Genomic DNA, 21,841 nt, shown 5'->3' with positions numbered 1-21,841 from the left:
ATGAATGCCTTGGTATTTGTACTCGTGCGGTGAAGTCTTCGTGCGTGAAGTCGAAATTTTAGATTGTGGTATACAGACTCTGCAGTCTTTTGTCGGTTGCTTTGGTAAGCGAACATCTCTGGTATTGTAGTTTTCCAAGTTAGTATCAGCCAGTCTAGACTGAAGAAAGAGTTCACTTGTGTTCTATTATTCGATGGTAAGCCCGGGTTGTCTAGATTAAACGAGACAGATTTCGACTTTGAGATAGTCCGTTTTTGTAGATTTAGTCGTGTAAAAGAGAATTGTGGGAGAAATATTTCTCAATTTGTTCTTGAACAAATAGTTTTTTTGGTTACAATATTACTGCAATGGCAAACTTTGTTCTCCTGAAACGTCCTAATTTAAATCTTACCATTTTTGGTGTTTCAATTATCTTTTTAGGGCCAACATTGGGTAGTAATTTCCTTGAATTATCAATTTTTGGAGTTTTGTTAAGTATGAGTACATATGAATTATTCTTGAGTGGTTGGGCTGTACAAAAACGGCTATTTATAAATGATCGCAGATGATTATTATGGTTTAATTGCCTGTTGCTGTTTTCCACCAGGCCATTTTACCATGGAACGTAAGGCGTGCGTGGTTTAAATTTTAAAATGTAAACACGACAAAAATGTGCAAATTCACTGTTAGTATATTCATTTCCATTATCGGTGGAAATGATATCTGGAACTCCAAATTAGAGACCCAGTGATCAATTAAAACGTTTTTTTTATTGCATTGATTGCAACATTTCGGGGTGATGAGTAGAGAACATAATGTGAAAACGCGCCTACTATAACGTAAATGTAGGAACTACCATCCGATGAATGGGTTATGTGTCTTTCGTATCAATTGCAACACTGTGATTGAAGTATGGTGAAATATCTAAAAAAGACTGCTGAGTGGCCTTTAAGAGGTTTGGCAACGTTTTGCTAGTTTGGCAATCTAAGTACTTTTGTGTGAGTATAGTTATCAAGGTTTTAGTACTGGGAAAATGGCATTCTTGCGTAATTGTTGCATAGGCCTTTATTTGAAAAAGTCCTTTATTTGTCCTTGGTAAGGTTGGGGTAACAAGACAGTTTTTATATCGTTTCCAAAATATCATCTGTCGGAGTACTGCATCCTGCTGTTGTGTTTCCTCTAGAAAGACCTCAGTTAGTTGTTTTTCCTGTAAAAAAGCAGTTGAAGATTTCTGCTGATTTAGGTATAAAGTCCTCCATTGCTCAATTGAAAATTTTCTTGCGTTTTTAGTTCTGCATAGTCAGCTTTTTGCTGATTAACTCTTTTTGTAACCGGTTGTTTTGATAGTATTTAGAGTAAAATCTGCATGTTGTACTACTGGTAAGTTTTTATATGAGCGGGATTTTGTGGATCCTTTTCATTTGTTTGGTTTTGTAATGAGTTTCAGAAACCGTCAATTTTCGATTTTAATGGATAAATATGGTTATTTTCGATTTGGTATCCGAGAACATTTACAGATTCTAGTAAGAAAAAAGATTTAATCGGAGCTGCTTTAAGATTTTTGTTTTTGAGAATTTAGTGATATTTTTCAAGGTTTTGAACATTGTCTTTCATCTCGTCCTGTATAAAAACGTCATATAAACTTGACATATTTTGTGTTTTCCGTATTGGAGGTTTGAAAATGCCGCTCGTAAATAAAGAAAAGGCAGCTGGTCGGATTGAAACACCGTAAAACAGTTGTTTAAAGCCGTATTGTTGCCCTTCAATAGCAAAATTTGTGAACATCTTAGAGGGTTTATCTGCTGGCATTTGGTTATATGCACTATTCACGTCAGCTATTGGCAAAACCTTTCCTTTAATACGTTTTAGTATAGATTGTATCTGCTCTATTGGTCAACTCAATTTTGTTTTGTCACTCAATGATTAATTGGTGAGCATCTAGGACAATTTTAAGATATTACCCTTTATATTATTATTACTGGATTAATAAGTGTTCCCCTTAGTGAGTGAATCAGTGTTCACTGGAGCAACTATATCAAAGTATGTAAGAATGTCAAGTAGATGTTGTACTTCCTCTTGTAATTGTAGAGGAATGCGTGTAGCACGCTAAATTTTGAAAACTGCTGTGACTTTCACTGGCAAAATATGTTGTACTTTAATTTTGCCGACCATGAAATTAGATGTTGCGTAACAATTTTTAACGGGAACTATAAATTGTTGTGTAAAAATCAAAAGCAATGCTAGCCGTTCAAAGAATGGTGTCTGTTTTTTTGCGAACGAGGAAAAGCCATATGGCATGTGGAACGTTTTTTGTGTGCTTTATATTCTCGTTTTATTGTTTAGACAAATTTAGAAAAAATAATTTATTAAGCGTTTCATATGTGCCGTACGTTAGATGGTTAGCCAAGTAGGCATCCATAAATTCTGAAATTTTATTAGTACGATACTTTGTGGTTTCGTAATCAATTAAAAAGATATCTTGTTGTGCATATCCAATGAGTCCTTTGGAAAAGGCTAATGAGTGATTTTGAAGGGTTTTGAATTGGGATCTATAGAGAATCGAAAAGCTATTCTAATGAGAGATTGATTTAATTATTTGTGGCCTGTTTGAATAACAGCTTTTGCATTCGTATGTAGTTGGGGAATATGCCAGTATAAAGTATTCAAAAGTTTGGAAATTTGAAGCATAATCTACAATGACTGGGAAGTTGGGAGTAATATGGTGGTGGTTTTCTCGATGAGTCGCAAAGTTTTCCATGGTTTTACTTTCATAAATGTGTTTTATCTCTAACGTGTAATTTGAGAATTTCATGGATTCTGTATACTTTTCTAGGAATCTGCTGCCAAGAAAGCTAAACTTTGTAACTGATACATGGAAAGTCAATTTATATACTGTCTTTTGATATCTACGATGTTCTGTTACATCCGGATGAAGCCAAATCTTACTGTTCAGTGAGACTGTAACTTAGCTTTATTTGCAGCAAGAACAAATGTAGACATTTTAAATGCATTTTGTGTTACTCTTTTGTCTTCTTCCAAGTAAAGTTAATTAATGCGTTAGGTGTAGCTCCGGATTCTATTAAAAAATCAATTTCAATATGTGGTGTTCTATTGTGGTCATTCGTTTGTAATGTGTACAAAGCAAGGGTAGTACCCAAATACTGCTCTTACACGAGGTTGAAAGGATATACTTTTCTTTGCTAGTGTTACATTTTTCTTGACAATTGAAATATTCACCCTCTATCTTAATTTAACTCTGAGTAAATCGTTAAACTATTGTTCAAGTAATTGTTCTTCGGAAACAAAATGTGTTTGTGGTTTCTGACTGGCAAATTGTGTCATCTGGTTGTCCCTGGTCTAAAAGTGAGTTGTTCTAATTACGTACACTTCTAAGGCATTTTCTTGAGAAAGGTCCCTGAGAACGATTATCTTTGCGATAATCGGGTGATTGTGTTTGTGAATAAGATGTATAATTATTATTATTGTTTGGTCAGTTATTTTGGAAGTTTTGTGGTATTGTGTTTGGTAAGCCCGATCTACTTGCTGGTTTGAAGTAACTATTTCCATAATATGGTTTATTATTTAAGGAATTCGGTATGGAATTTCTGTTAGGACTTTTATTGGGAAGTATCTCGTTTGTCTCTACTGCTGCTCCGTGAGCGATAAATAAATAGTAGAGGTTTACCAGTCATGTTATTTGATGTTATCTGTAAAATTGGGAGGTTATGGTTTCCCTTCAAAGCTTGATTAAATGTTTGTTGTTGGAAGTTCGGTTTGTGTGCAGGTTTTGATAACCGACGATCAGGGCAAGTTTAAATTCTATGTCCTGAACGTGAACCTTTTTAGGACGAGTTGTTCCCCTTTAAAATTCGGATCATTTGAGTACCTATGTCCTACTAAATTAATTCCGTATGCTATTTCTTAAACCATAGCTCGAACATAATCTACTGAGATTGTCGATTTCGGCAGTGATGATTTATTGGGGACAAAAGAGAAGTCGTTGTTATGTGTTAATCAATATGCGTTCTGGTGATGTCTTCTTCGTTTTTTCTGCTAGTTGCGCAAATGGAATTGTGGTTTCAATGACGCTGATTTGTGGTTAGCTATCTTATTTAAGGCTATTCCTGTCAGTTGTTGATCGACTGCTTCATATAATGCAATTGTGCAACCATTCAATTGCGCATTTCTCAAGTCTGGGGCACTATTAACATGCTTTTCTAGCCGTTTGTTCAAATCGGAGAGCTAGTGTTTTAATTTATTCTCCAGAAGCAAATGTAATATTTTCTGAGATTAATTTAGCTTGATTTTTCGATTGTTAATTGTCAAGCGTTTCTTGGAACTCTCGGTAAAAAGCCTACCAGTCCTTTTTTAATTCTAGTGGTATATGGGAACCATTATTGTGCAGGGCTTATTAAAGCTGTTTGTATCATGGCAATTAGTAGAATCCAAGCTTCGTGATAAATTAAATCCGTTTGTCATGGTCCTGCTGTCATGACCATATTTGATGGGATAGCATTCAAAATCTTCTGTGGTATACGTTGGATGTGTACCACCAAAAGGTTGTAAGGACTGTTGCATATGTAACCCACCTCTTAAATACGGGCGCATCATTGAATTTCGTCTCACATCAGAAGATGTTTAGGTTGTCGCTGATTGTAAGTATTACGGCGTCGGAGCATTTGTGGCGGAGTGATTTTTTTGAGAATTTAATTCTCCGACAAATTTCAATAAATTGTGCGGTCCATTGGTTACTTCTTGTAATTGAGATGTGTTCAAAATCATTGGTTCAGTATTGAAGCGGACTGAGTTGTCTTTGTAGACAAGGTAGTGGTATGTTTACAATAAGTAAGGTTGGTAAGGTGTTCTTTAATGAGTTTGAACTTTGTGTTAGTTTTTTATGAATTAATTGGTTGCTGATTGTTGAAATTTTCAAAAACAATTTTGTAAATCAGTTAGTTAAAGAATAATTACGGTATGCGATGTAAACATTGGTCCATCATCCAACAACGTGGAATTAAAATCTGTTTCTTGTTTCGTTTGGACTTGTATCCGTTGGTTGTGAATGCATAGTTGTATCTATGTGTTGTTCAATTGATGTTTCTAACGAGCTATTTGGTTCCGCATTGTAAACAATTTTGTGTATAAGGTCCGATGGCACTTCTTTGAGATACATAATTTTCTGGAAACCACTTTGCGTAATGTATTGTAGTACTTTGGGCAATTTTGGAACTAGATAGTGGTATTTTTGCTATGGCTTTTGTGGCTGAGTGACGTACATAGCTTTTCCAAAAACGGTGTAAAAAACATGGTAGAAGTATGAGTTCTTTTAGTATATCTACGCATTCAGCAGTGAACTCGAAAACTTCTTTATTAGATGGTTAGAGCCTTCAATTTCTTGTCTAGCCATTTTGTCTAGCTAGTTTCCGCTCTTGATTGTGCAGCCAGCCTCTGCGTTAAAAACGGGTGCAACTCTTTCGAGAAACTCGATTGACGAATTTTTAACCCCGTATCCACTGTCAGCAGTGTGTATTTCATCGTTAACGCCTATCCAGAATTCAACTAGTGCAGTGATAATGGGCAGAATAGTGTATCATAGATGAGAGAAGTATGTCTTGCCGTGATGGGATCACGAGCAAAAAGGATTGCCTTTCTTTGATTGCTTACAATAAACCTCTATGAGATAAGAGAGGAAAGCTGTACGAGCAACTTGCGACACCTTTTCCGAGAAGAGGCTGTGGTTCTTTGCCAAAATAGTGAGTTTGCTGTTGATTTGAAGTGTTTAAAATTATATTCAGTTCTGCATCTTGAAACTGACTAATATCAAAAAGTTTTATTTCATCAATTAATTGTTCTCTTGTCTGCGTAGAGAATTGGCTACTACCGGAAAAAGTATCGGATGTAGTTGATGTTTGGCCGTTGTGATGGCTCATATTTTATATAGAGTAATTGCGTTAAATCGTTTCTTTTAATGGTTCAGATATAACAGGATTGTGATTATTATTTATGAATTTAGGAGCACAAAAGAGAGCAAGGACAAAAAAAATTCTAGCTCTAGGTTTGTCTGCAAGAGAAGTTGTTGTGATTTGTGTGAGTTGTTTTTACGGTTACAGTTTGTTAACTCACTGCTCGCACCAGTTAAGGCGTACCCTTGGACGGCTCCTTTTACAGCCTTAAAGTATAACAGTTAGGTCTACTTATTTCTGCGCGAAGTAGACTAATCTAGTACTCTCACACTAACCCACTCAGTAAAACATTGAAGGAATACTTCAATTATAACGGCGTACAATATAGTTATCACCGGAGTCAAAGTATTGAGTATACAAATCTATTCAAATATAAAACAAGACTGACAGAAGTCAGCGGTACAAGCACTATATTTAAGAGAATAGAGTCTTCTCAGTATCCTATTGGTTCGCGTTGCATATTCAGTATTTCATCTGCGACATCCATCCCGGGTTAAGTTCTTTTCTCGGAATCTGTAGAAGGTAGCTGAAATTTGTTATCACCGTCGAAAGCTTGAGTCGGTGACTTTTGTCGCCGTCTGAGCTCCCTGTCTAGTGAAGTCTGCAACTCGGCTAGCCGGTGAGTGATCCACAATTTGTGGATCACTCAGTGAGGGTGCCAGTTACAGGGTGTGCTGGCCAGGAACGTCAGTCCTGTGAGAGTATCCAGCTGTCACCCACTGTCAAGTGAGGATTCATTCCCAGTTGGGTGGAAAGTTGTAGTCTGTAGTTTATCGGTTGTAAAAGATTTCGATTCATCTCCATCTAGTACAGGTGTTGTTCCGATCGGATTAACCAGATTACATTCTGCTTAGAATCCATCATTAGCTATTGTGAGCTACTTAGTCCTTTATCAAACCTAACGTTTACTTTAGGTTTTGTTTGAGGACAACTCTATTCTAAAAATGTTAGTGGTAATTTATATTTCATAAAAACTTAAAAAAGAGATTTTTTCATTTCCCATCGAGAGCTTATGAGACACTCCAGAAATGATACATTTACACTTATATAATAGGGGAAAAATTATACCAGCTAATCTCTCATCAGCTAAAACTGATTCCAAAAATAGCCTTAGAATTACTTTTAGTCAAATTCATCAGCTAAAAATTTTTGTTCGCCGCCAATCTATTAGTAATTTACTAATCATTCAAGAGTGACATGAAAAGGTTTTTCGCGAAAATGGAATGTCTGCGGGTTGAGGAATTGCAGTTTTACAATTTCAGCGTCAATCATGAAAAGGGATGAATCAATAGCTACGTAGACACAAGCCGGTTTGGTCCGAGAAAAAACATGTGTCCGCACTGGCGTGGGGCTTGCATTGGTGGCTCCAGGTAAATTAAACTTAGGCAGACAAACCTGACTGGAGGCTGAAGCTGAAAATCGAGGGGGTTGGGGCAATAAGGGACGGCAAAACATGCCAACGGGTGCAAACAAAAATGCCCTTTTAATAGTGAAATTACGTCCGTTTAGCAAAATTAGTTGAGATGGAGCGCTTGATCGGGAGGAACCTATAACTCGAACCTATAAACTAGATGCTAGTAAGCTTCTCGAATAACTTGATAGTTAATACCCTCAAAGTTAACCAGTTTATCCTGTTCCTCAAGATTAAAGGTCACCATAATTTGTTATTCAATAGAAAAATCACTTACAAAAAATCGCACACAGAAGACCAACAGTACTAAGGTAACTGCTACAAACTTTATATTAGAGCAATTAGAAAGACATAAAACGACCTTTTCTTCTATTCTTAATTTTGCGTTTAGTCTGTAGCAAAACAAATTGATAGCTATTCAAGACCGTTTTAATCACTCGTTGAGCTATAAAAAGCATCAAAATATTAAGATTTAGAAGAGACTGCACAAAACACTCCTTCATTAAAAAATTATTAAACGACGAAGATTTTGACAGGCATTCCTGTAAAAATGCAGTCAAATTCAAGAAAAAAACTGCAAATATTATAAACCCCAACTGTCAATCCAAAATTTAACCTATCCTCAATTGACAGCATTTAAGCAGAAACTTGTTTCTCTAAAATAATCTGCCAATGACAAATTAAACCTATCCTCAATTGACAGCAGTTAAGCAAAAGAAACTTGATGCTCTAAAATTTTCTGCCGATGACAAATTCTTCACAACTGAGCTTCACAAATTGTTTCTTAACCATTAACTTTCTAAAGTACTTTTATATCTATTTTTTCACAGAAAACATTCTTAATTTTTGAATCGAATGTCGACAAAAAACCTGCGAAAAATCTTTTTATGGCAACCTTGTTTAAAACCAGAAAGAAAACAAACTGCCACGGCGTTTTAAAATTTGAGCATAGATGAAACCCGAAATACGAGGAAATTAAAACTCAATCGAAAAAGTTGCCGTGATTTTCATTGCTCCGAGGCGATCTGACTATGGAACTAAAACAAAATGTTATCGTCAGCGTGAGCAAAAACTGCATTAAAATACCATCAGGACAATAGCCACTACTAAAGCTTTCATTTCAAAGTGAAGAAACAAATACCAAATAATGTTTTCATTCAAATAGTACATTATGGGATACAAATTTCATAAATTCTTCTACTTTACAAATTCCATAAACTTTAAAAATTCTAAATAAATGTCAATTGTTGATGAAAATATACACACAAATTAATTGCACTCAAAGTATTAGCTATTGAAAGAAAAACTACACCTCTGAGGCTGCATTTTCATCTAGAGGTGTACGTAAAGTACTTCATCTACGACATCCATCCGGTGTTAAGTTTTTTCTCGGAATCTGTAGAATGTAGCTGAAATTTGTTATCACCGTCAAAAGTTTTGAGTCGGTGACTTTTGTCGTCGTCTGAGCTACATGTCTAGTGAAGTCTGCAACGAGGGTTGTGAGTGAGTGATCCACAATATGTTGATCACTCACTGAGGGTGCCAGTTACAGGGTGTGCTGGCCAGGAACGTCAGTCCTGTGAGAGTATCCAGCTGTCACCCACTGTCAAGTGAGGATTCATTCCCAGTTGGGTGGAAAGTTGTAGTCTGTAGTTTCTATCGGTTGTAAAAGATTTCGATTCATCTCCATCTAGTAGAGGTGTTGTTCCGATCGGATTAACCAGATTACCTTCTGGTTAGAATCCATCATCAGCTATCGTGAGCTACTTAGTCCTTTATCAAACCTAGCGTTTACTTAAGGTTTTGTTTGAAGACAACTCTATTCTAAAAATGTTAGCACTAATTTTTATTTCATAAAAGCCTAAAAAATAGATAGGAACTGTTTTCATTTCCCACCGAGAGCTTATGAGACACTCCAGAAATGATACATTTACACTTATATAATAGGAAAAAATTATAGCTAATCTCTCATCAGCTAAAACTGATTCCAAAAATTGCCTTAGAATTATTTTTAGTCAAACTGATCAGCTAAAAATTTTTGTTCACCGCCAATCTATTAGTAACTTTACTAATCATTCGAGGGGGACATGAAAGAGTTTTTCGCGAAAATTGAATGTCTGCGGCTTGAGGAATTGCAGTTTTACAATTTCAGCGTCAGTCATAGTGAAAAGGGATGAAGGAATAGCTACGTAGACACAAGCCGGTTTGATCTGAAAAAAAATGTGTCCGCACTACCGTTTTTGTTGAACGGTAACGTTTAAACCAGGTAAAAATTGTGCAAACTTGCATTTGCCAAGAAGAAAGCGAGGCAAAATTATATAAACATTATAGCAATTCCAATTGACCAGTACCGATATACAGTAACCGATATACAACCTGGAACCATCAATGCAATGTGGCTCCAGGTAAATTAAGCTTAAACAGGCAAACCTGACTGGGTGCTGGAGCTGAAAATCGAGGGGTGGGTGCAATAAGGGACGGTGAAATATGCAGACGGGTGCAAACAAAAAAATGCCCTTTTAATAGTGAAATTACGTCCTTTTAGCAAAATAAGTTGAGATGGAGCGGTTGATCGGGAGGAACCTATAACTCCAAGAAATCCTCATTACAAAAACAATTTAAGTCTCCTCAGCAGTTTAGCTGAATCGCGCATACCTAGATGCTAGTAAGCTTCTCGAATAACTTGATAGTTAATACCCTCAAAGTTTACCAGTTTATCCTGTTCCTCAAGATTAAAGGTCACCATAATTTGTTATTCAATAGAAACATCACTTACAAAAAATCGCACACAGAAGACCAACAGTACTAAGGTAACTGCTACAAACTTTATATGAGAGCAATTAGAAAGACATAAAACGACCTTTTCTATTCTTAATTTTGCGTTTAGTCTGTAAAGAGCAAAACAAATTGATAGCTATTCAAGCCCATTTTAATCACTCGTTGAGCTATAAAAAGCATTAAAACATTAAGATTTAGAAGGGACTGCACAAAACACTAAATACTCCTTCATTAAAAAATTATTTAACGACAAAGATTTTGACAAGCATCCCTGTAAAAATGCAGTCAAATTCAGGAAAAAAACTGCAAAAATGATAAACCCCAACTGTCAATCCAAAATTTAACCTATCCTCAATTGAGAGCAGTTAAGCAGAAGAAACTTGATGCTATAAAATTTTCTGCCGATGACAAACTCTTCACAATTGAGCGTCACAAATTGTTTCTTAACCGTTAACTTTCTAAAGTATTTTTATATCTATTTTTTCACAGAAAACATTCTTAATTTTTGAATTGAATGTCGATAAAAAAAACCTGCGAAAAATCTTTTGGGGGCAACCTTTTTTAAAACAGAAAGTAAACAAATTGCCAGGGCGCTTTAAAATTTGAGCATAGATGAGGATATTTTTCAAGTTTTTTTTCTATATCAAAATAATTATTCGCTATGACAGAAAAGTTTATTATGAAACCGAAACACGAGGAAATTAAAACTCAATCGAAAAAGTTGCCGTGATTTTCATTGCTTCGAGGCGATCTGACTATGGAACTAAAACAAAACGTTATCGTCAGCGTGAGCAAAAACTGCATTAAAATACCATCAAGACAATAGCCACTACTAAAGCTTCCGTTTCAAAGTGAAAAAACGAATACCAAATAAAGTTTTCATTCACATAGTACATAATGGGATACAAATTTCATAAATTCTTCTACTTTACAAATTCCATAAACTTTAAAAAATCTAAATAAATGTCTATTGTTGATGATAATATACACAAATTAATTGCACTCAAAGTATTAGTTATTGAAAGACAAACTACACCTCTGAGGCTGCACTTTCATCCAGCCTCTCGATGAGGGAATTTATTGCACCTCAAATAACTGGCAATAAGTCAATAGCCATAAAGGACAAAGTAGAAAGCCATAAATTTAGATATGAAAAGCTCAATAATATCAAGCTATAGGCTTTCTTTGTATCGAGAAGTTAATCAACAAACAAGGTGGTTTCACAAATTTCGCATCATAATTGTATCATATAACAGCGCTATTGTACAGATTACTGGATATTTATAATAAGCTGACATCCTGTATCGCGAAGTTAATGAACCCGACTGGGGGGTTGATTAACTTCTCGATACAAAGAATGACAACAGCTTGAGAATAAAGCAAAATATCCAAATCATACAGCACTTAATTGATGCATTTGGGAAAGCGAAGATCTATTAGTTCGTTTCACACATCCACAGATCATAATCGTCAACATCAATGTGACAACGGCTCCCATCGAGAACGCAACCACAAAGGGTTTCAGCGATTCCAGTAGGTATTTTGTTGTCGACAGATCTCTACTGACGCCATCGTTCTTTGAATCGCCGCTGCTTGTAAATGCTTCAGCAACACTTTGACCTTTCCTGAGCTTTTCCTCAGCTTGGTCGATGGCAATTCGGTCTAGGATTTCTGCGACCTCTAGATTTGCTGCTTGTGCAATCATCCACTGCAGGAACCTCAGATTCTGGACAACAATTTTATTGACAGCTGGGCAGTATTTCTGCACTTCACTCTTACGAGGGTCGTGATCCTTTGAGAAAACCTCTCCAACAATTGGCAGAAGATGGAAACAGTAGTTGATGATTCCATAGAGAACATCTTCTTCACTGTCTGTTTCTGTTTCAACCAGCAGCACCTCCTGACACTGAGCTTTCATTTGTTTTCGCAGGGATTCAAAGCTTAGTTGCTTCTGTAGTGTAGTGCCAAGAGCACAAGAGTAGTCTAGCTGACAGCCGCTATCTTTGATCATCGGTGAGATGCTCAGGTTCAGGTGCCGCAGTACACTTAGCATCAGCTCTTGATTCAGCTGTCCCGTTGGAGATACCGCCGTGTCCTCTTTCGTTTCCCTTTTGCTCCATGTCGCTTTCTGAAATCAATCAAAGCATTTAGTGATTGAACAGATTTATCTAATTTTATGTGGAAACAATGGTCAGCTGAAATCTTTTAGAATTGGAGCCGATTAATCCTGAAAAATCACTAAAACGGATGCTCAGTAAATTCTTGAAGACGGCATTTGATTTATAATGTTGAACGAAACATTTCTTTTTTAATTTGACACAATTTTAGATCCTTTTCCATCGAAATACAACCAAACACGTCATCAAAGACGCAATCTGATAACCAAGTCTCATAATTAAAAAAAATTATTATAAAACCACACTATCTATTTGAACTTTAAATAATCGGTATTCAAACGACTTAGATGCTGATGCACTAGACGCCAGGAACATTACCGTTCAATTAAGAGAAATATACTTCAAGAGCCAATAATAAAATGACCTTGATGACTTTTGACTGTACACAACTGCTGTAAACAAAACTTACCTTGATGACTTTTGACTGTACACAACTGCAGGCCAGCAAAATTACTACACAAGTCAAACAATATTTGTTGAGAGTGACCATTATTGTAATTAATCACTAAATTAAATTGAGTGAATCGCCACAGAATCAAGGCAAACTGATTAACGAGGAAGTTGTAATTTGAATGATACCTCATTACATTGAGGTAATTTAAAAGGCAATATTTCGACATCTTCTAGTTAGAGTTTACGTTTGTTTTTGTATACAGGTTCGCGTTCAAAACTGAGATCACAACGCACCAATTCTAGTTCCAGATGATGTAATGGGAACACAATTTTTCCTTTTAATAGTACACTGACAACAACTCCTCGCGCTATATCGAACCAAAAGAGAATACATTTGCTCTTTAATGTATGGATAATACAAGCCGCCGCAACTATAGGCCGAAAGCTATAAAGCAATATCACTGCAGCTATGGTAAACAAAATAGCAAGGGAAATAACTTTCTCCCCTTTTTCTGTTTATTGCAAGCTAAGCTAAATACACGATCGAGTAGAAAAACACCATCTCTTATGCAAGCTTCAAAAAGTGGTTAGATAATTCGATGGAAATTACGTAATCCGTCTTAAACAATATCCAAGGACATACAGATTCAACTCATATTAAGCATAAAAAGCCTATTTGAAACACTCAGCCAAAACTGTTTCGGCAGAGATAAAAAATTAATTAAAAAGTGGGCAATTTGCGGAAAATAGCCGAGAAAGACTGGTGAGACCTTTGTAACAACAGACAAATGACGAGAACGAATAAAGCACATGCGAGACGAAACGAAGTCTGTTATGGCCATTTTCTTTCTAATTATTCTAATTATTATAATTATTCCACAAAAACTATTTCACACAAGTTCAATCAAGTAGAAGAAGAAAAGACGCGTTAATCTGGTTAAATGTATAAATATGCACAAGCAAAAGCATTGTTATCCAAAAAAACTATTAAAATAAATGTTAAACTGTTGAGTACATTGACTTAAAACAAAATAAAGACAGGCTTCTCGGCTTCGTTAATTATTTATTGACTGAATCGAAAAATTTTTTCGAAGGTATTTTCAAATGTAGGAAGATTCACTAAATTGGATCTTTTACGTTTGTGTCCCCCTTAACTTAGTGGGTACATATTATTCGCATCCCCCCGACGCACAAGCCTATTTTTACATAATTATTTACTATGTAGTGACACGTGCTCTGTAACTGGGGGACAAAAATCCTCTAAATTATAAGAGAAACCAAAAATTTTCACATTTTGGTATAACTTTTTGTCATGTTTAATACTCCAAGGGACTTGGACAAAATGTTCCATTTAGTGCCCGTAGAATGAAAAGAAGATTTGATTCAATAATCAGACAACCGATGGCCTTGAGAATTAGATTGGTTGGCTCAACCGTTAATATGATAATTTGCGCTCGGCAGTTCCAAGTTTCCTAAAAACACGAGAAAGAGCTTAAATCAAGTCACTGTTTCACGCCTCAAACTTCTGATTGCACGCCTCATTGAGTCTGAGATCTTTTGAATTTTTGTATTTGGATCTGAATAAAAATTTTAATCCCCAGTTTAATTGTTCCAATGAAAGGAACAAAATTTTAGAGACATTATTATTTAGCAAAGCCTATAAAGCCTATTTAGAAAGCTATAAAGCAATATCACTGTAGCAATTGTAAACATAAAATAGAAAGAGAAATAATTCTAGCACAAAGTCGAAATGATTCTAGCACAAATATATTTGACAAAGTTCCAATAAAGGTGGTAGCCGAATCCTTATTGTTTCAATTGCAACATCCATTTCTGCCAGTTTCTTTCACCTGAGATTTATACAAAAGTTTACAATCCATTGCTATGACATGGTATTTGCATTGTTTTTTTCTAGTTTGATTTTATTATCAACTTCCATCATTACAGAGGGGCAATTTTTATTGTTACGATTACTCAGAAACCTGATGTATTGTTTCATCGGCACTCAAGTCTTTCTTTTAAATATGAAATGAAATCATTTTGGTTTTCATAGTCAACAATTATATTAGAATTAAGCAGGCGATCATCAACATATTGTCTGTTTCGTGTTCTGATTCAGAACTTTTGAGATCCTTAACGTAAAGATTAAAGAGCAGAGGATGGACCACTGTTCCCTGTGGCACATCTTCTGCTCTTTAAGATGTGCCACAACTTTTGTGAAGCAACTTTTGTGAAGCAACTTTTGAAGGAGCTGAGGTTGAGAAATAGAACCAACGCTTTCGATAAGTCTAATAATGCAGCAGCAACTTGTTTACTACTTTTACAAATCGATTATGTAAGTAATAGCAAAACGTCATTCAGTTGAAAATTTCCCAATTAATTAAAATTTTTCGCGGCTCATGTACTCGAAATAATTCGATAATAATTCAAGCAGTACTTCGAGGTTTTTTTCAAAAAAATTTAATTACCAATATATATCTGTCAAAAATAGATTGAGAGGGTCATATTTCTTTAATAGAGGACTAACATTTGCAATTTCAAGTGGTTTTGAAAAACAGGTCAAAATTTCATTGAAAAAATCAGTTAAATATGAAGCAACTACAATTACTGCATCTTTCTTTGCACAGGCAGTAATTGAACATGAACCTCTAGGTTTATTTCTCTTCAAATCCCATTTTGCCGAGAGCATGAAACCCACATTGAGGTTTTTAAGATGTTCAGGGTTAGAAAATTATCTTCATAACTGCAAACTCTACAATCTGTATTTATCGACAATAATCATATCACGAAGCGACCCTCGTGATTTGGTTTACGACTGATTTGGTTTACGACCTGAGGCGACCCTCCAATATTCGAATTTCCAGTTGTCTATTGTTTTGTTGTTTTTCAAAAAATTTTAGAGCCTGATCGTTTGCATTCAGTTTACATTACCCACGCAAAAAAAAAATCTTACGAGTGAAATTTCATGGTTTGGCTTGGGAGAGCAATGATTTCCTATTGCTACTTGCGGCAAATTTATAAAATTACAAAAATTATAAAACAATGAAAAATCCCCAGAAAAAATTTTTCTACCACGTACACTCCGAAGAATCAAAGGTCTTCATTGAGTCAACGCCTATGACAAACCAAAGTGCGCCAATTGACTTATTTACTTTCTGCCTGAATGACTTTTCTTCAGTAGAATTCTTGAATTCCAGAGGACTATTGTCCATGTCGAATAAAGTATTTTATCTTTCTTGCTTGTCTATGCCTCTGATCCCTCCTGAGCACAAAGGCTTCCAGTTCATACCAGCTCAGCGTTGACTTGTTGAACCAGTGTTTCTATATGGCTCACTAGAAAGAATGTATTCGTCCACTATACTATCAATTTAACTCAACTATCAATTCCCAATTTTCAGTCATTATACATGCGACCTGGAAAACCAAATGCTAGCTTTAGTTATTGCAACGCCGATTTTGATAAACTCAATGCCCTCATAGTAACTAAACCATTCTCAGGAATTTGTTGGAGCAACGTAAATGTTCTAATTGAACAATGGTATAATTGGATAAGACTATTCATATTCCAGACAGTTCCACGGAGAAAAAGGCACAGATCTCAATTATCACCTTGGTAACCCAAACTACTTCGAACCTGATCAGAAAACTTTATACTGTAAAACGTAATCAGCCTGGTAAATACGAGAAGATTAAATTGATGCAAAGATCTTGCGAACGAAGTATCGAACAAGACCGTGCTAACATTGAAAGTCGGCTAGCAAATACAAGATCTACAAGCAAGCTTTTCAAATACTTTCGAACTTTCAAGTCAACATGTATTCCTGCTTCTGTCTCTTATAAAAATGAAATTAGCACTGATTCCAAGTCGCAATGTCGTTTGTTCTCAAAATTCTTCGCACCTATATTTACTGTATCTAGCGATTTTGTACCTGTGGAAGAAGTCAAACTTGCTTGATTTTGACTTATCTCAAAGTAAAATTCGTTGATTATGTGAAAATCTTGATGTTACTAAAGCCGTGGGCCCAGACGGAATACCTCCAATCCTTTTTAAAATGTGTGCTAAAATCATCAGAAAGTCCATGGCATCCGTGTTCTACAAAATAAAGCAAACGGGTGTTTTTCCTGTATGCTGGAAAAGCTCTATTGTCAGTCCAACTTTTAAAAAAAGTTCTAAAGCGAATGTAGAAAACTGCAAGCAAATATCACTCCTTTGTATTATCTCAAAAATTTTCGAGCGAACTTTGTTTGATTCTCTTTATAGATACGCATCACCCTATTTCAGTGATTTTTAATTGGGAATCCGGAAACAACGCTCTTGTATCACTCAACTACTAATATACCTTGAGAAAATCTACAATTTCTTAGATTCTGACGACGAAATTTACTTCATTTACACTGACTACGAAAAAGCTGTCGACAATGTCGATCACGGGATTTTGTTACAGAAACTATATATAATTGGGATTCGTCGCAGAGTATTTAAATTGCTGCAATCATACTTAGCGAACAGAACTCAACGTGCGCGAATCAACGGAAACTTTTCCGAAGAAATTTCGGTTACCAGTGTGTCCCACAAGGCTCAATCCTCGCCAGCCTTCTTTTTCTTCTTTATATAAATGATTTGCCTCTCAACTGCAAGAATTGCCTGCTATGTGCCGACGATGGGAAATTCATCTCAATCAACAGCTCCTCATTGCTCTTTCAGTTGGACTAATCAAGAATTAAAAAGTGGATTGATCATAACAAACTGCCACTCAACGTTAAGAAATGCACCCATCTTGACTTCGGCAATACAACCAAGGCATTTTTCTTTTCAGGCAACGAGATACAAAAACTTATCGTGCAAAAAGACTTGGGTTTGTTGATATCCCGAGATCTTAAATGGGCTGATCACATTAGAGCAGCATGTAATAAAGCGATAGGTGTTTTATGCCTGTTGAAAAAGAGCTCGCCCCCTTCTTACCATGTCTGTTAAACTGAATCTTTTCAAATCCATGATAATCCCGGTTCTTATTTACGGCAGTAGTTGCTGGTATGCCAATATCGACAATTTGAAATCTTTAGACAATGTCCAGAAACGGGCTCTTAAATGGGTTTGCTCGGACCGAAACAGTACTTACAAAGAGCTCATGTTAAAAGCTGGAATAATTCCCCTGTTATTATACATGCAATTACAAGATCTGCTCACTCTATCCAAATGTTTGACGGGATATGTTGATATCGATTTTAATCCATACCTTTGTTTGAGGAAATGCACTCGTGACATCCGATCTTCACACGACGTTAGATTTGACCACCGCAAACCACGTAAAAGCCAAAGCGAGCAGAGTTTTTTCTTCCGTACCGGTGCCCTCGTCAACAGACTGCCAGCAACGATCGACATCAATAACCCCACTGGCCTAAGACAACGACTACTACGTGTTCTCTGGACTTTCTTCGACGCAAATAACAACGAGGAGAGTGTAATTTGCAATCATTCACCATCACGAAAGAAAAAGGGAGACGATCCCCGTGCCAGCAGATGAAGATATCTCCTGGCCGAATCCCAACTACTACTACTACTACTACTACTACTACTACTACTACTACTACTACTACTACTACTACTACTACTACTACTACTACTACTACTACTACTACTACTACTACTACTACTACTACTACTACTACTACTACTACTACTACTACTACTACTACTACTACTACTACTACTACTACTACTACTACTACTACTACTACTACTACTGCTACTACTACTACTACTACTACTACTACTACTACTACTACTACTACTACTACTACTGTTTGAACACTTAAATTCCATAAAGAAATAAAGGAACAATGACAATAAGTACAAACAAGTTAATAGAATGCATATAAGTTTGAGCTTATCTGGGTTTATTTAATCCAGGAAATGCTGTTCGACAAAACTGTTGAAGCGGGATTTAGACTCTCTTTTCGCTTTCTGTCGTAAGGTGATGTAGCTCATGCTGTTCCTTGAGCAATCTTCTTCAAGTTGATCCATCCACGTCTTGCGTTGACCCCCTGGAGCTTGTTTAGCATATCGATATTTTTCTGTCGGCTCCCAGGTGAAGGCTCGGAGCGCTAGACGATCGTCATTCATCCTCAGGATATGGCCAAACCATTTCAACCGTTTAATCATGATCATTGAAGAAAGTGTCGACATACGTGATCTAGCCAGTACTTCTTCATTTGTCACCCTCTCCAGATATGAAAAACATAGTATCCTTCGCAGACAACTGGTGTGAAAGCTCTCAAGTTTCCGTTGAGTTGATTTATTCATGGTCCACGTTTCAGAGCTATATAAGACCACTGATAACACGAGAGCTCTGTATAACTTGCATTTGAGGGGAATACTAAGTTGTTTGCTCTTCCAAAGCTTCTGAAAGCTCGCAAATCGCTGTCTCCCTTCCGCCAGCTTGACACTGATTTCCTTTAGGTCACCATGTTGCAAGCTCACGAAAGAACCGAGATACTTGAAAGCTTCTACATTTTCGAACTCCACTCCATCTCGATCGTGGACATTGCAGGAGAAAATGCGAGATCTTCCAGCCTTTTCTCTGCCGCAGTATCGTGACTCGTGAATTCGTCGGCCTTCCACAGTTGCGAATTTTCTAGTTCACGTCTGACAAGTGAGACTTTTCTCTAGCCCAACAAACTTTGACGCGCTGTCTTCGACCCTCTTCGAATTCTTAGACTTGCAAAATCTGGCTTCATGCACTTTGCAGCCTCTTGCAGTGTCGAAGCGACGTTTACAACCTGAACATACACAACTATCGTCTTCAGAGACCGCAGATGATCTTCTATTCGCCGTAGACACTAGATCAGCAACCACTGACCTCTCGTCGCTGCTAACTGTTACAAGCTCAGCCTCCGCTGAACTCTTCAGTCTCAGTTTCTCACCAGCTAGTGTCTCGAACCAGCCCGCATTCTTCTTCTTGCCCACCAGCACCTCTCTGCCAATGAGTAGTCGGGATTGGTTTTCGGCCTCAATGAGAGTCCCAAAAACGGCCTTTGCGGTTTCCTGTAAGAACTTCCACGTTCCTTTGAGCAATGGGTACACTGGCTCCGGGTTTTTCGCATTTAACACCCATATTCTTTGTCTTTCCAACATTGATCATTAGACCAACAGCCTCGGCTAAAGATCATCTTTGTCTAAAGATCACCTTTGGCTAAAGATCACCTTTGTCTGAGTGATCTTGTATTGTTTCACCTTTGTCTTTACTACTACTACTACTACTACTACTACTACTACTACTACTACTACTACTACTACTACTACTACTACTACTACTACTACTACTACTACTACTACTACTACTACTACTACTACTACTACTACTACTACTACTGCTGCTGCTACTACTACTACTACTACTACTACTACTACTACTATTACTACTACTACTACTACTACTACTACTACTACTACTACTACTACTACTACTACTACTACTACTGTTTGAACACTTAAATTCCATAAAGAAATAAAGGAACAATGACAATAAGTACAAACAAGTTAGTAGAACGCATATAAGTTTGAGCTTATCTGGGTTTATTTAATCCAAGAAATGCTGTTCGACAAAACTGTTGAAGCGGGATTTAGACTCTCTTTTCGCTCTCTGTCGTAAGGTGATGTAGCTCATGCTGTTCCTTGAGCAATCTTCTTCAAGTTGACTTGTTGAACCAGTGTTTCTATATGGCTCACTAGAAAGAATAAATTCGTCCACTATAGGTTCATCATGTCGCACGACGATAGATGTCCAAAGCCGGCATCATTTGTGCCAGTATGCAGACCGAGTCTTCCGCTGGTTCTGGGGCAGCTTGTGTTCGGGATCGCCCTCGATGATCAACAGTGCCCTCTTTGGTGTCTTTGCTATCAGTTCTTAGACGTCGTAGTTGGAAGCACCGTGTTCAGTAATCTTCTACCGATAGCTTCATGAGTCACTGAGAGTGTCTCTTTTGGGCAGCCCCAGTCAATAACCGGCTAATTTTTGCAGTATGTTCCTGTGCTTGTGTAATTTCTTGGTTGCTCCTTGGATGTTCTTTAAAATTGGGTTTTATATCGAATTTGACCGCAAGTACTTTGACTTTGGCCTTTGCTGGTGTTGGTGAATTGTTAATAGTGAGGTTTTGGTCAATCTTGGCCTCCTGCTCCAATCTGTGAACACAGTTGCAATTGATTTTTCATAATACGCTGGATCATGGAGTACATTATTACAGAGGTCTATTTCGCTAGCAAAAATGTTTCCTCTTGTGTCTTTCGGTAAATTTGAGTGCCATAAGGGGCTATGAGCATTGAAATCTCCAACAATAATAAAGTCATCTAACTCAAAGAGTTTACTAATCGAAGTATTATGTCCTGCATCACAGCTAGACGGAAGTTTTGTTACCACCTGCGATGAGTTCTATGACTCGGACTTTTTATGTGTTTGTCAGAAGTCCTAAAATTAGTTTCTGAAGCCGAATTGTGACGGAGTTTTCTGTCTCTATGAGAAGACTTTCAGGAGAAATCAGTTCGGTTTATAGGAAAGTCGGTTAAATCCATTTTTTTATATGAAGGCTTTCGAGATAAAAAGACGTAGGTTTTTTGAGAATAAAAGAGCTTCCTGTGTGCCCCATAAAAACAAAGGTACAGTTCCTTTTCTATCCCCAATTCATTCACTTTATACTACCCACGCAAACAAAGATCTTACGAGTGAAATTTCATGGTTTGGCTTGGGAGAGCAATGATTTCTTTTTGCTACTTGCGGCAAATTTATAACATTACAAAAATTGTACAACAATGAACAATCACCTGAAAAAATTGTTTACCACATACACTCACATACACTACGCGCCAATTGACTTATTTACTTTCTGCCTGAATGATTTTTCTTCAGTAGAATTCTTGAATTCCAGAGGACTATTGTCCCTGTCGAACAAAGTATTTTATCTTTCTTGCTTGTCTATGCTTCTTCCTGAGCACAACGGCTTCCAGTTCATACCAGCTCAGCGTTGACTTGTTGAACCAGTGTTTCTATATGGCTCACTAGAAAGAATAAATTCGTCCACTATAGGTTCATCATGTCGCACGACGATAGATGTCCAAAGCCGGCATCATTTGTGCCAGTATGCAG

General features: G+C 36.8%; 1 protein-coding gene across 1 annotated transcript; it reads right to left on the bottom strand.

Moving 5' to 3' along the window:
• Window positions 1–10,991: 10,991 nt before the first annotated feature.
• LOC142350299 (uncharacterized) lies at window positions 10,992–13,000 on the bottom strand. Its single transcript, XM_075402109.1, has 2 exons — window positions 12,718–13,000; window positions 10,992–12,259 (listed from the first exon to the last, which is right to left on the bottom strand). Exons 1-2 carry the CDS (start codon window positions 12,796–12,798, stop codon window positions 11,525–11,527), a joined length of 816 nt encoding a protein of 271 aa, XP_075258224.1. The 5' UTR covers window positions 12,799–13,000; the 3' UTR covers window positions 10,992–11,524.
• Between the last annotated feature and the right edge of the window lie 8,841 nt (window positions 13,001–21,841).

Source organism: Convolutriloba macropyga, chromosome 1 (genome assembly GCF_964194025.1).
Source record: "Convolutriloba macropyga chromosome 1, txConMacr16.3, whole genome shotgun sequence".
Taxonomy (NCBI): Eukaryota; Metazoa; Xenacoelomorpha; order Acoela; family Convolutidae; genus Convolutriloba; species Convolutriloba macropyga.
This window is presented reverse-complemented; position numbering and strand designations above follow the sequence as displayed.

Coding starts and splice junctions, on each gene's coding strand:
- LOC142350299 (XM_075402109.1), bottom strand. CDS start 12,798: ATGGTCACTCTCAACAAATATTGTTTGACTTGTGTAGTAATTTTGCTG. Junction 12,260..12,717: donor TACAGTCAAAAGTCATCAAG/GTAAGTTTTGTT, acceptor GATTGATTTCAG/AAAGCGACATGGAGCAAAAG.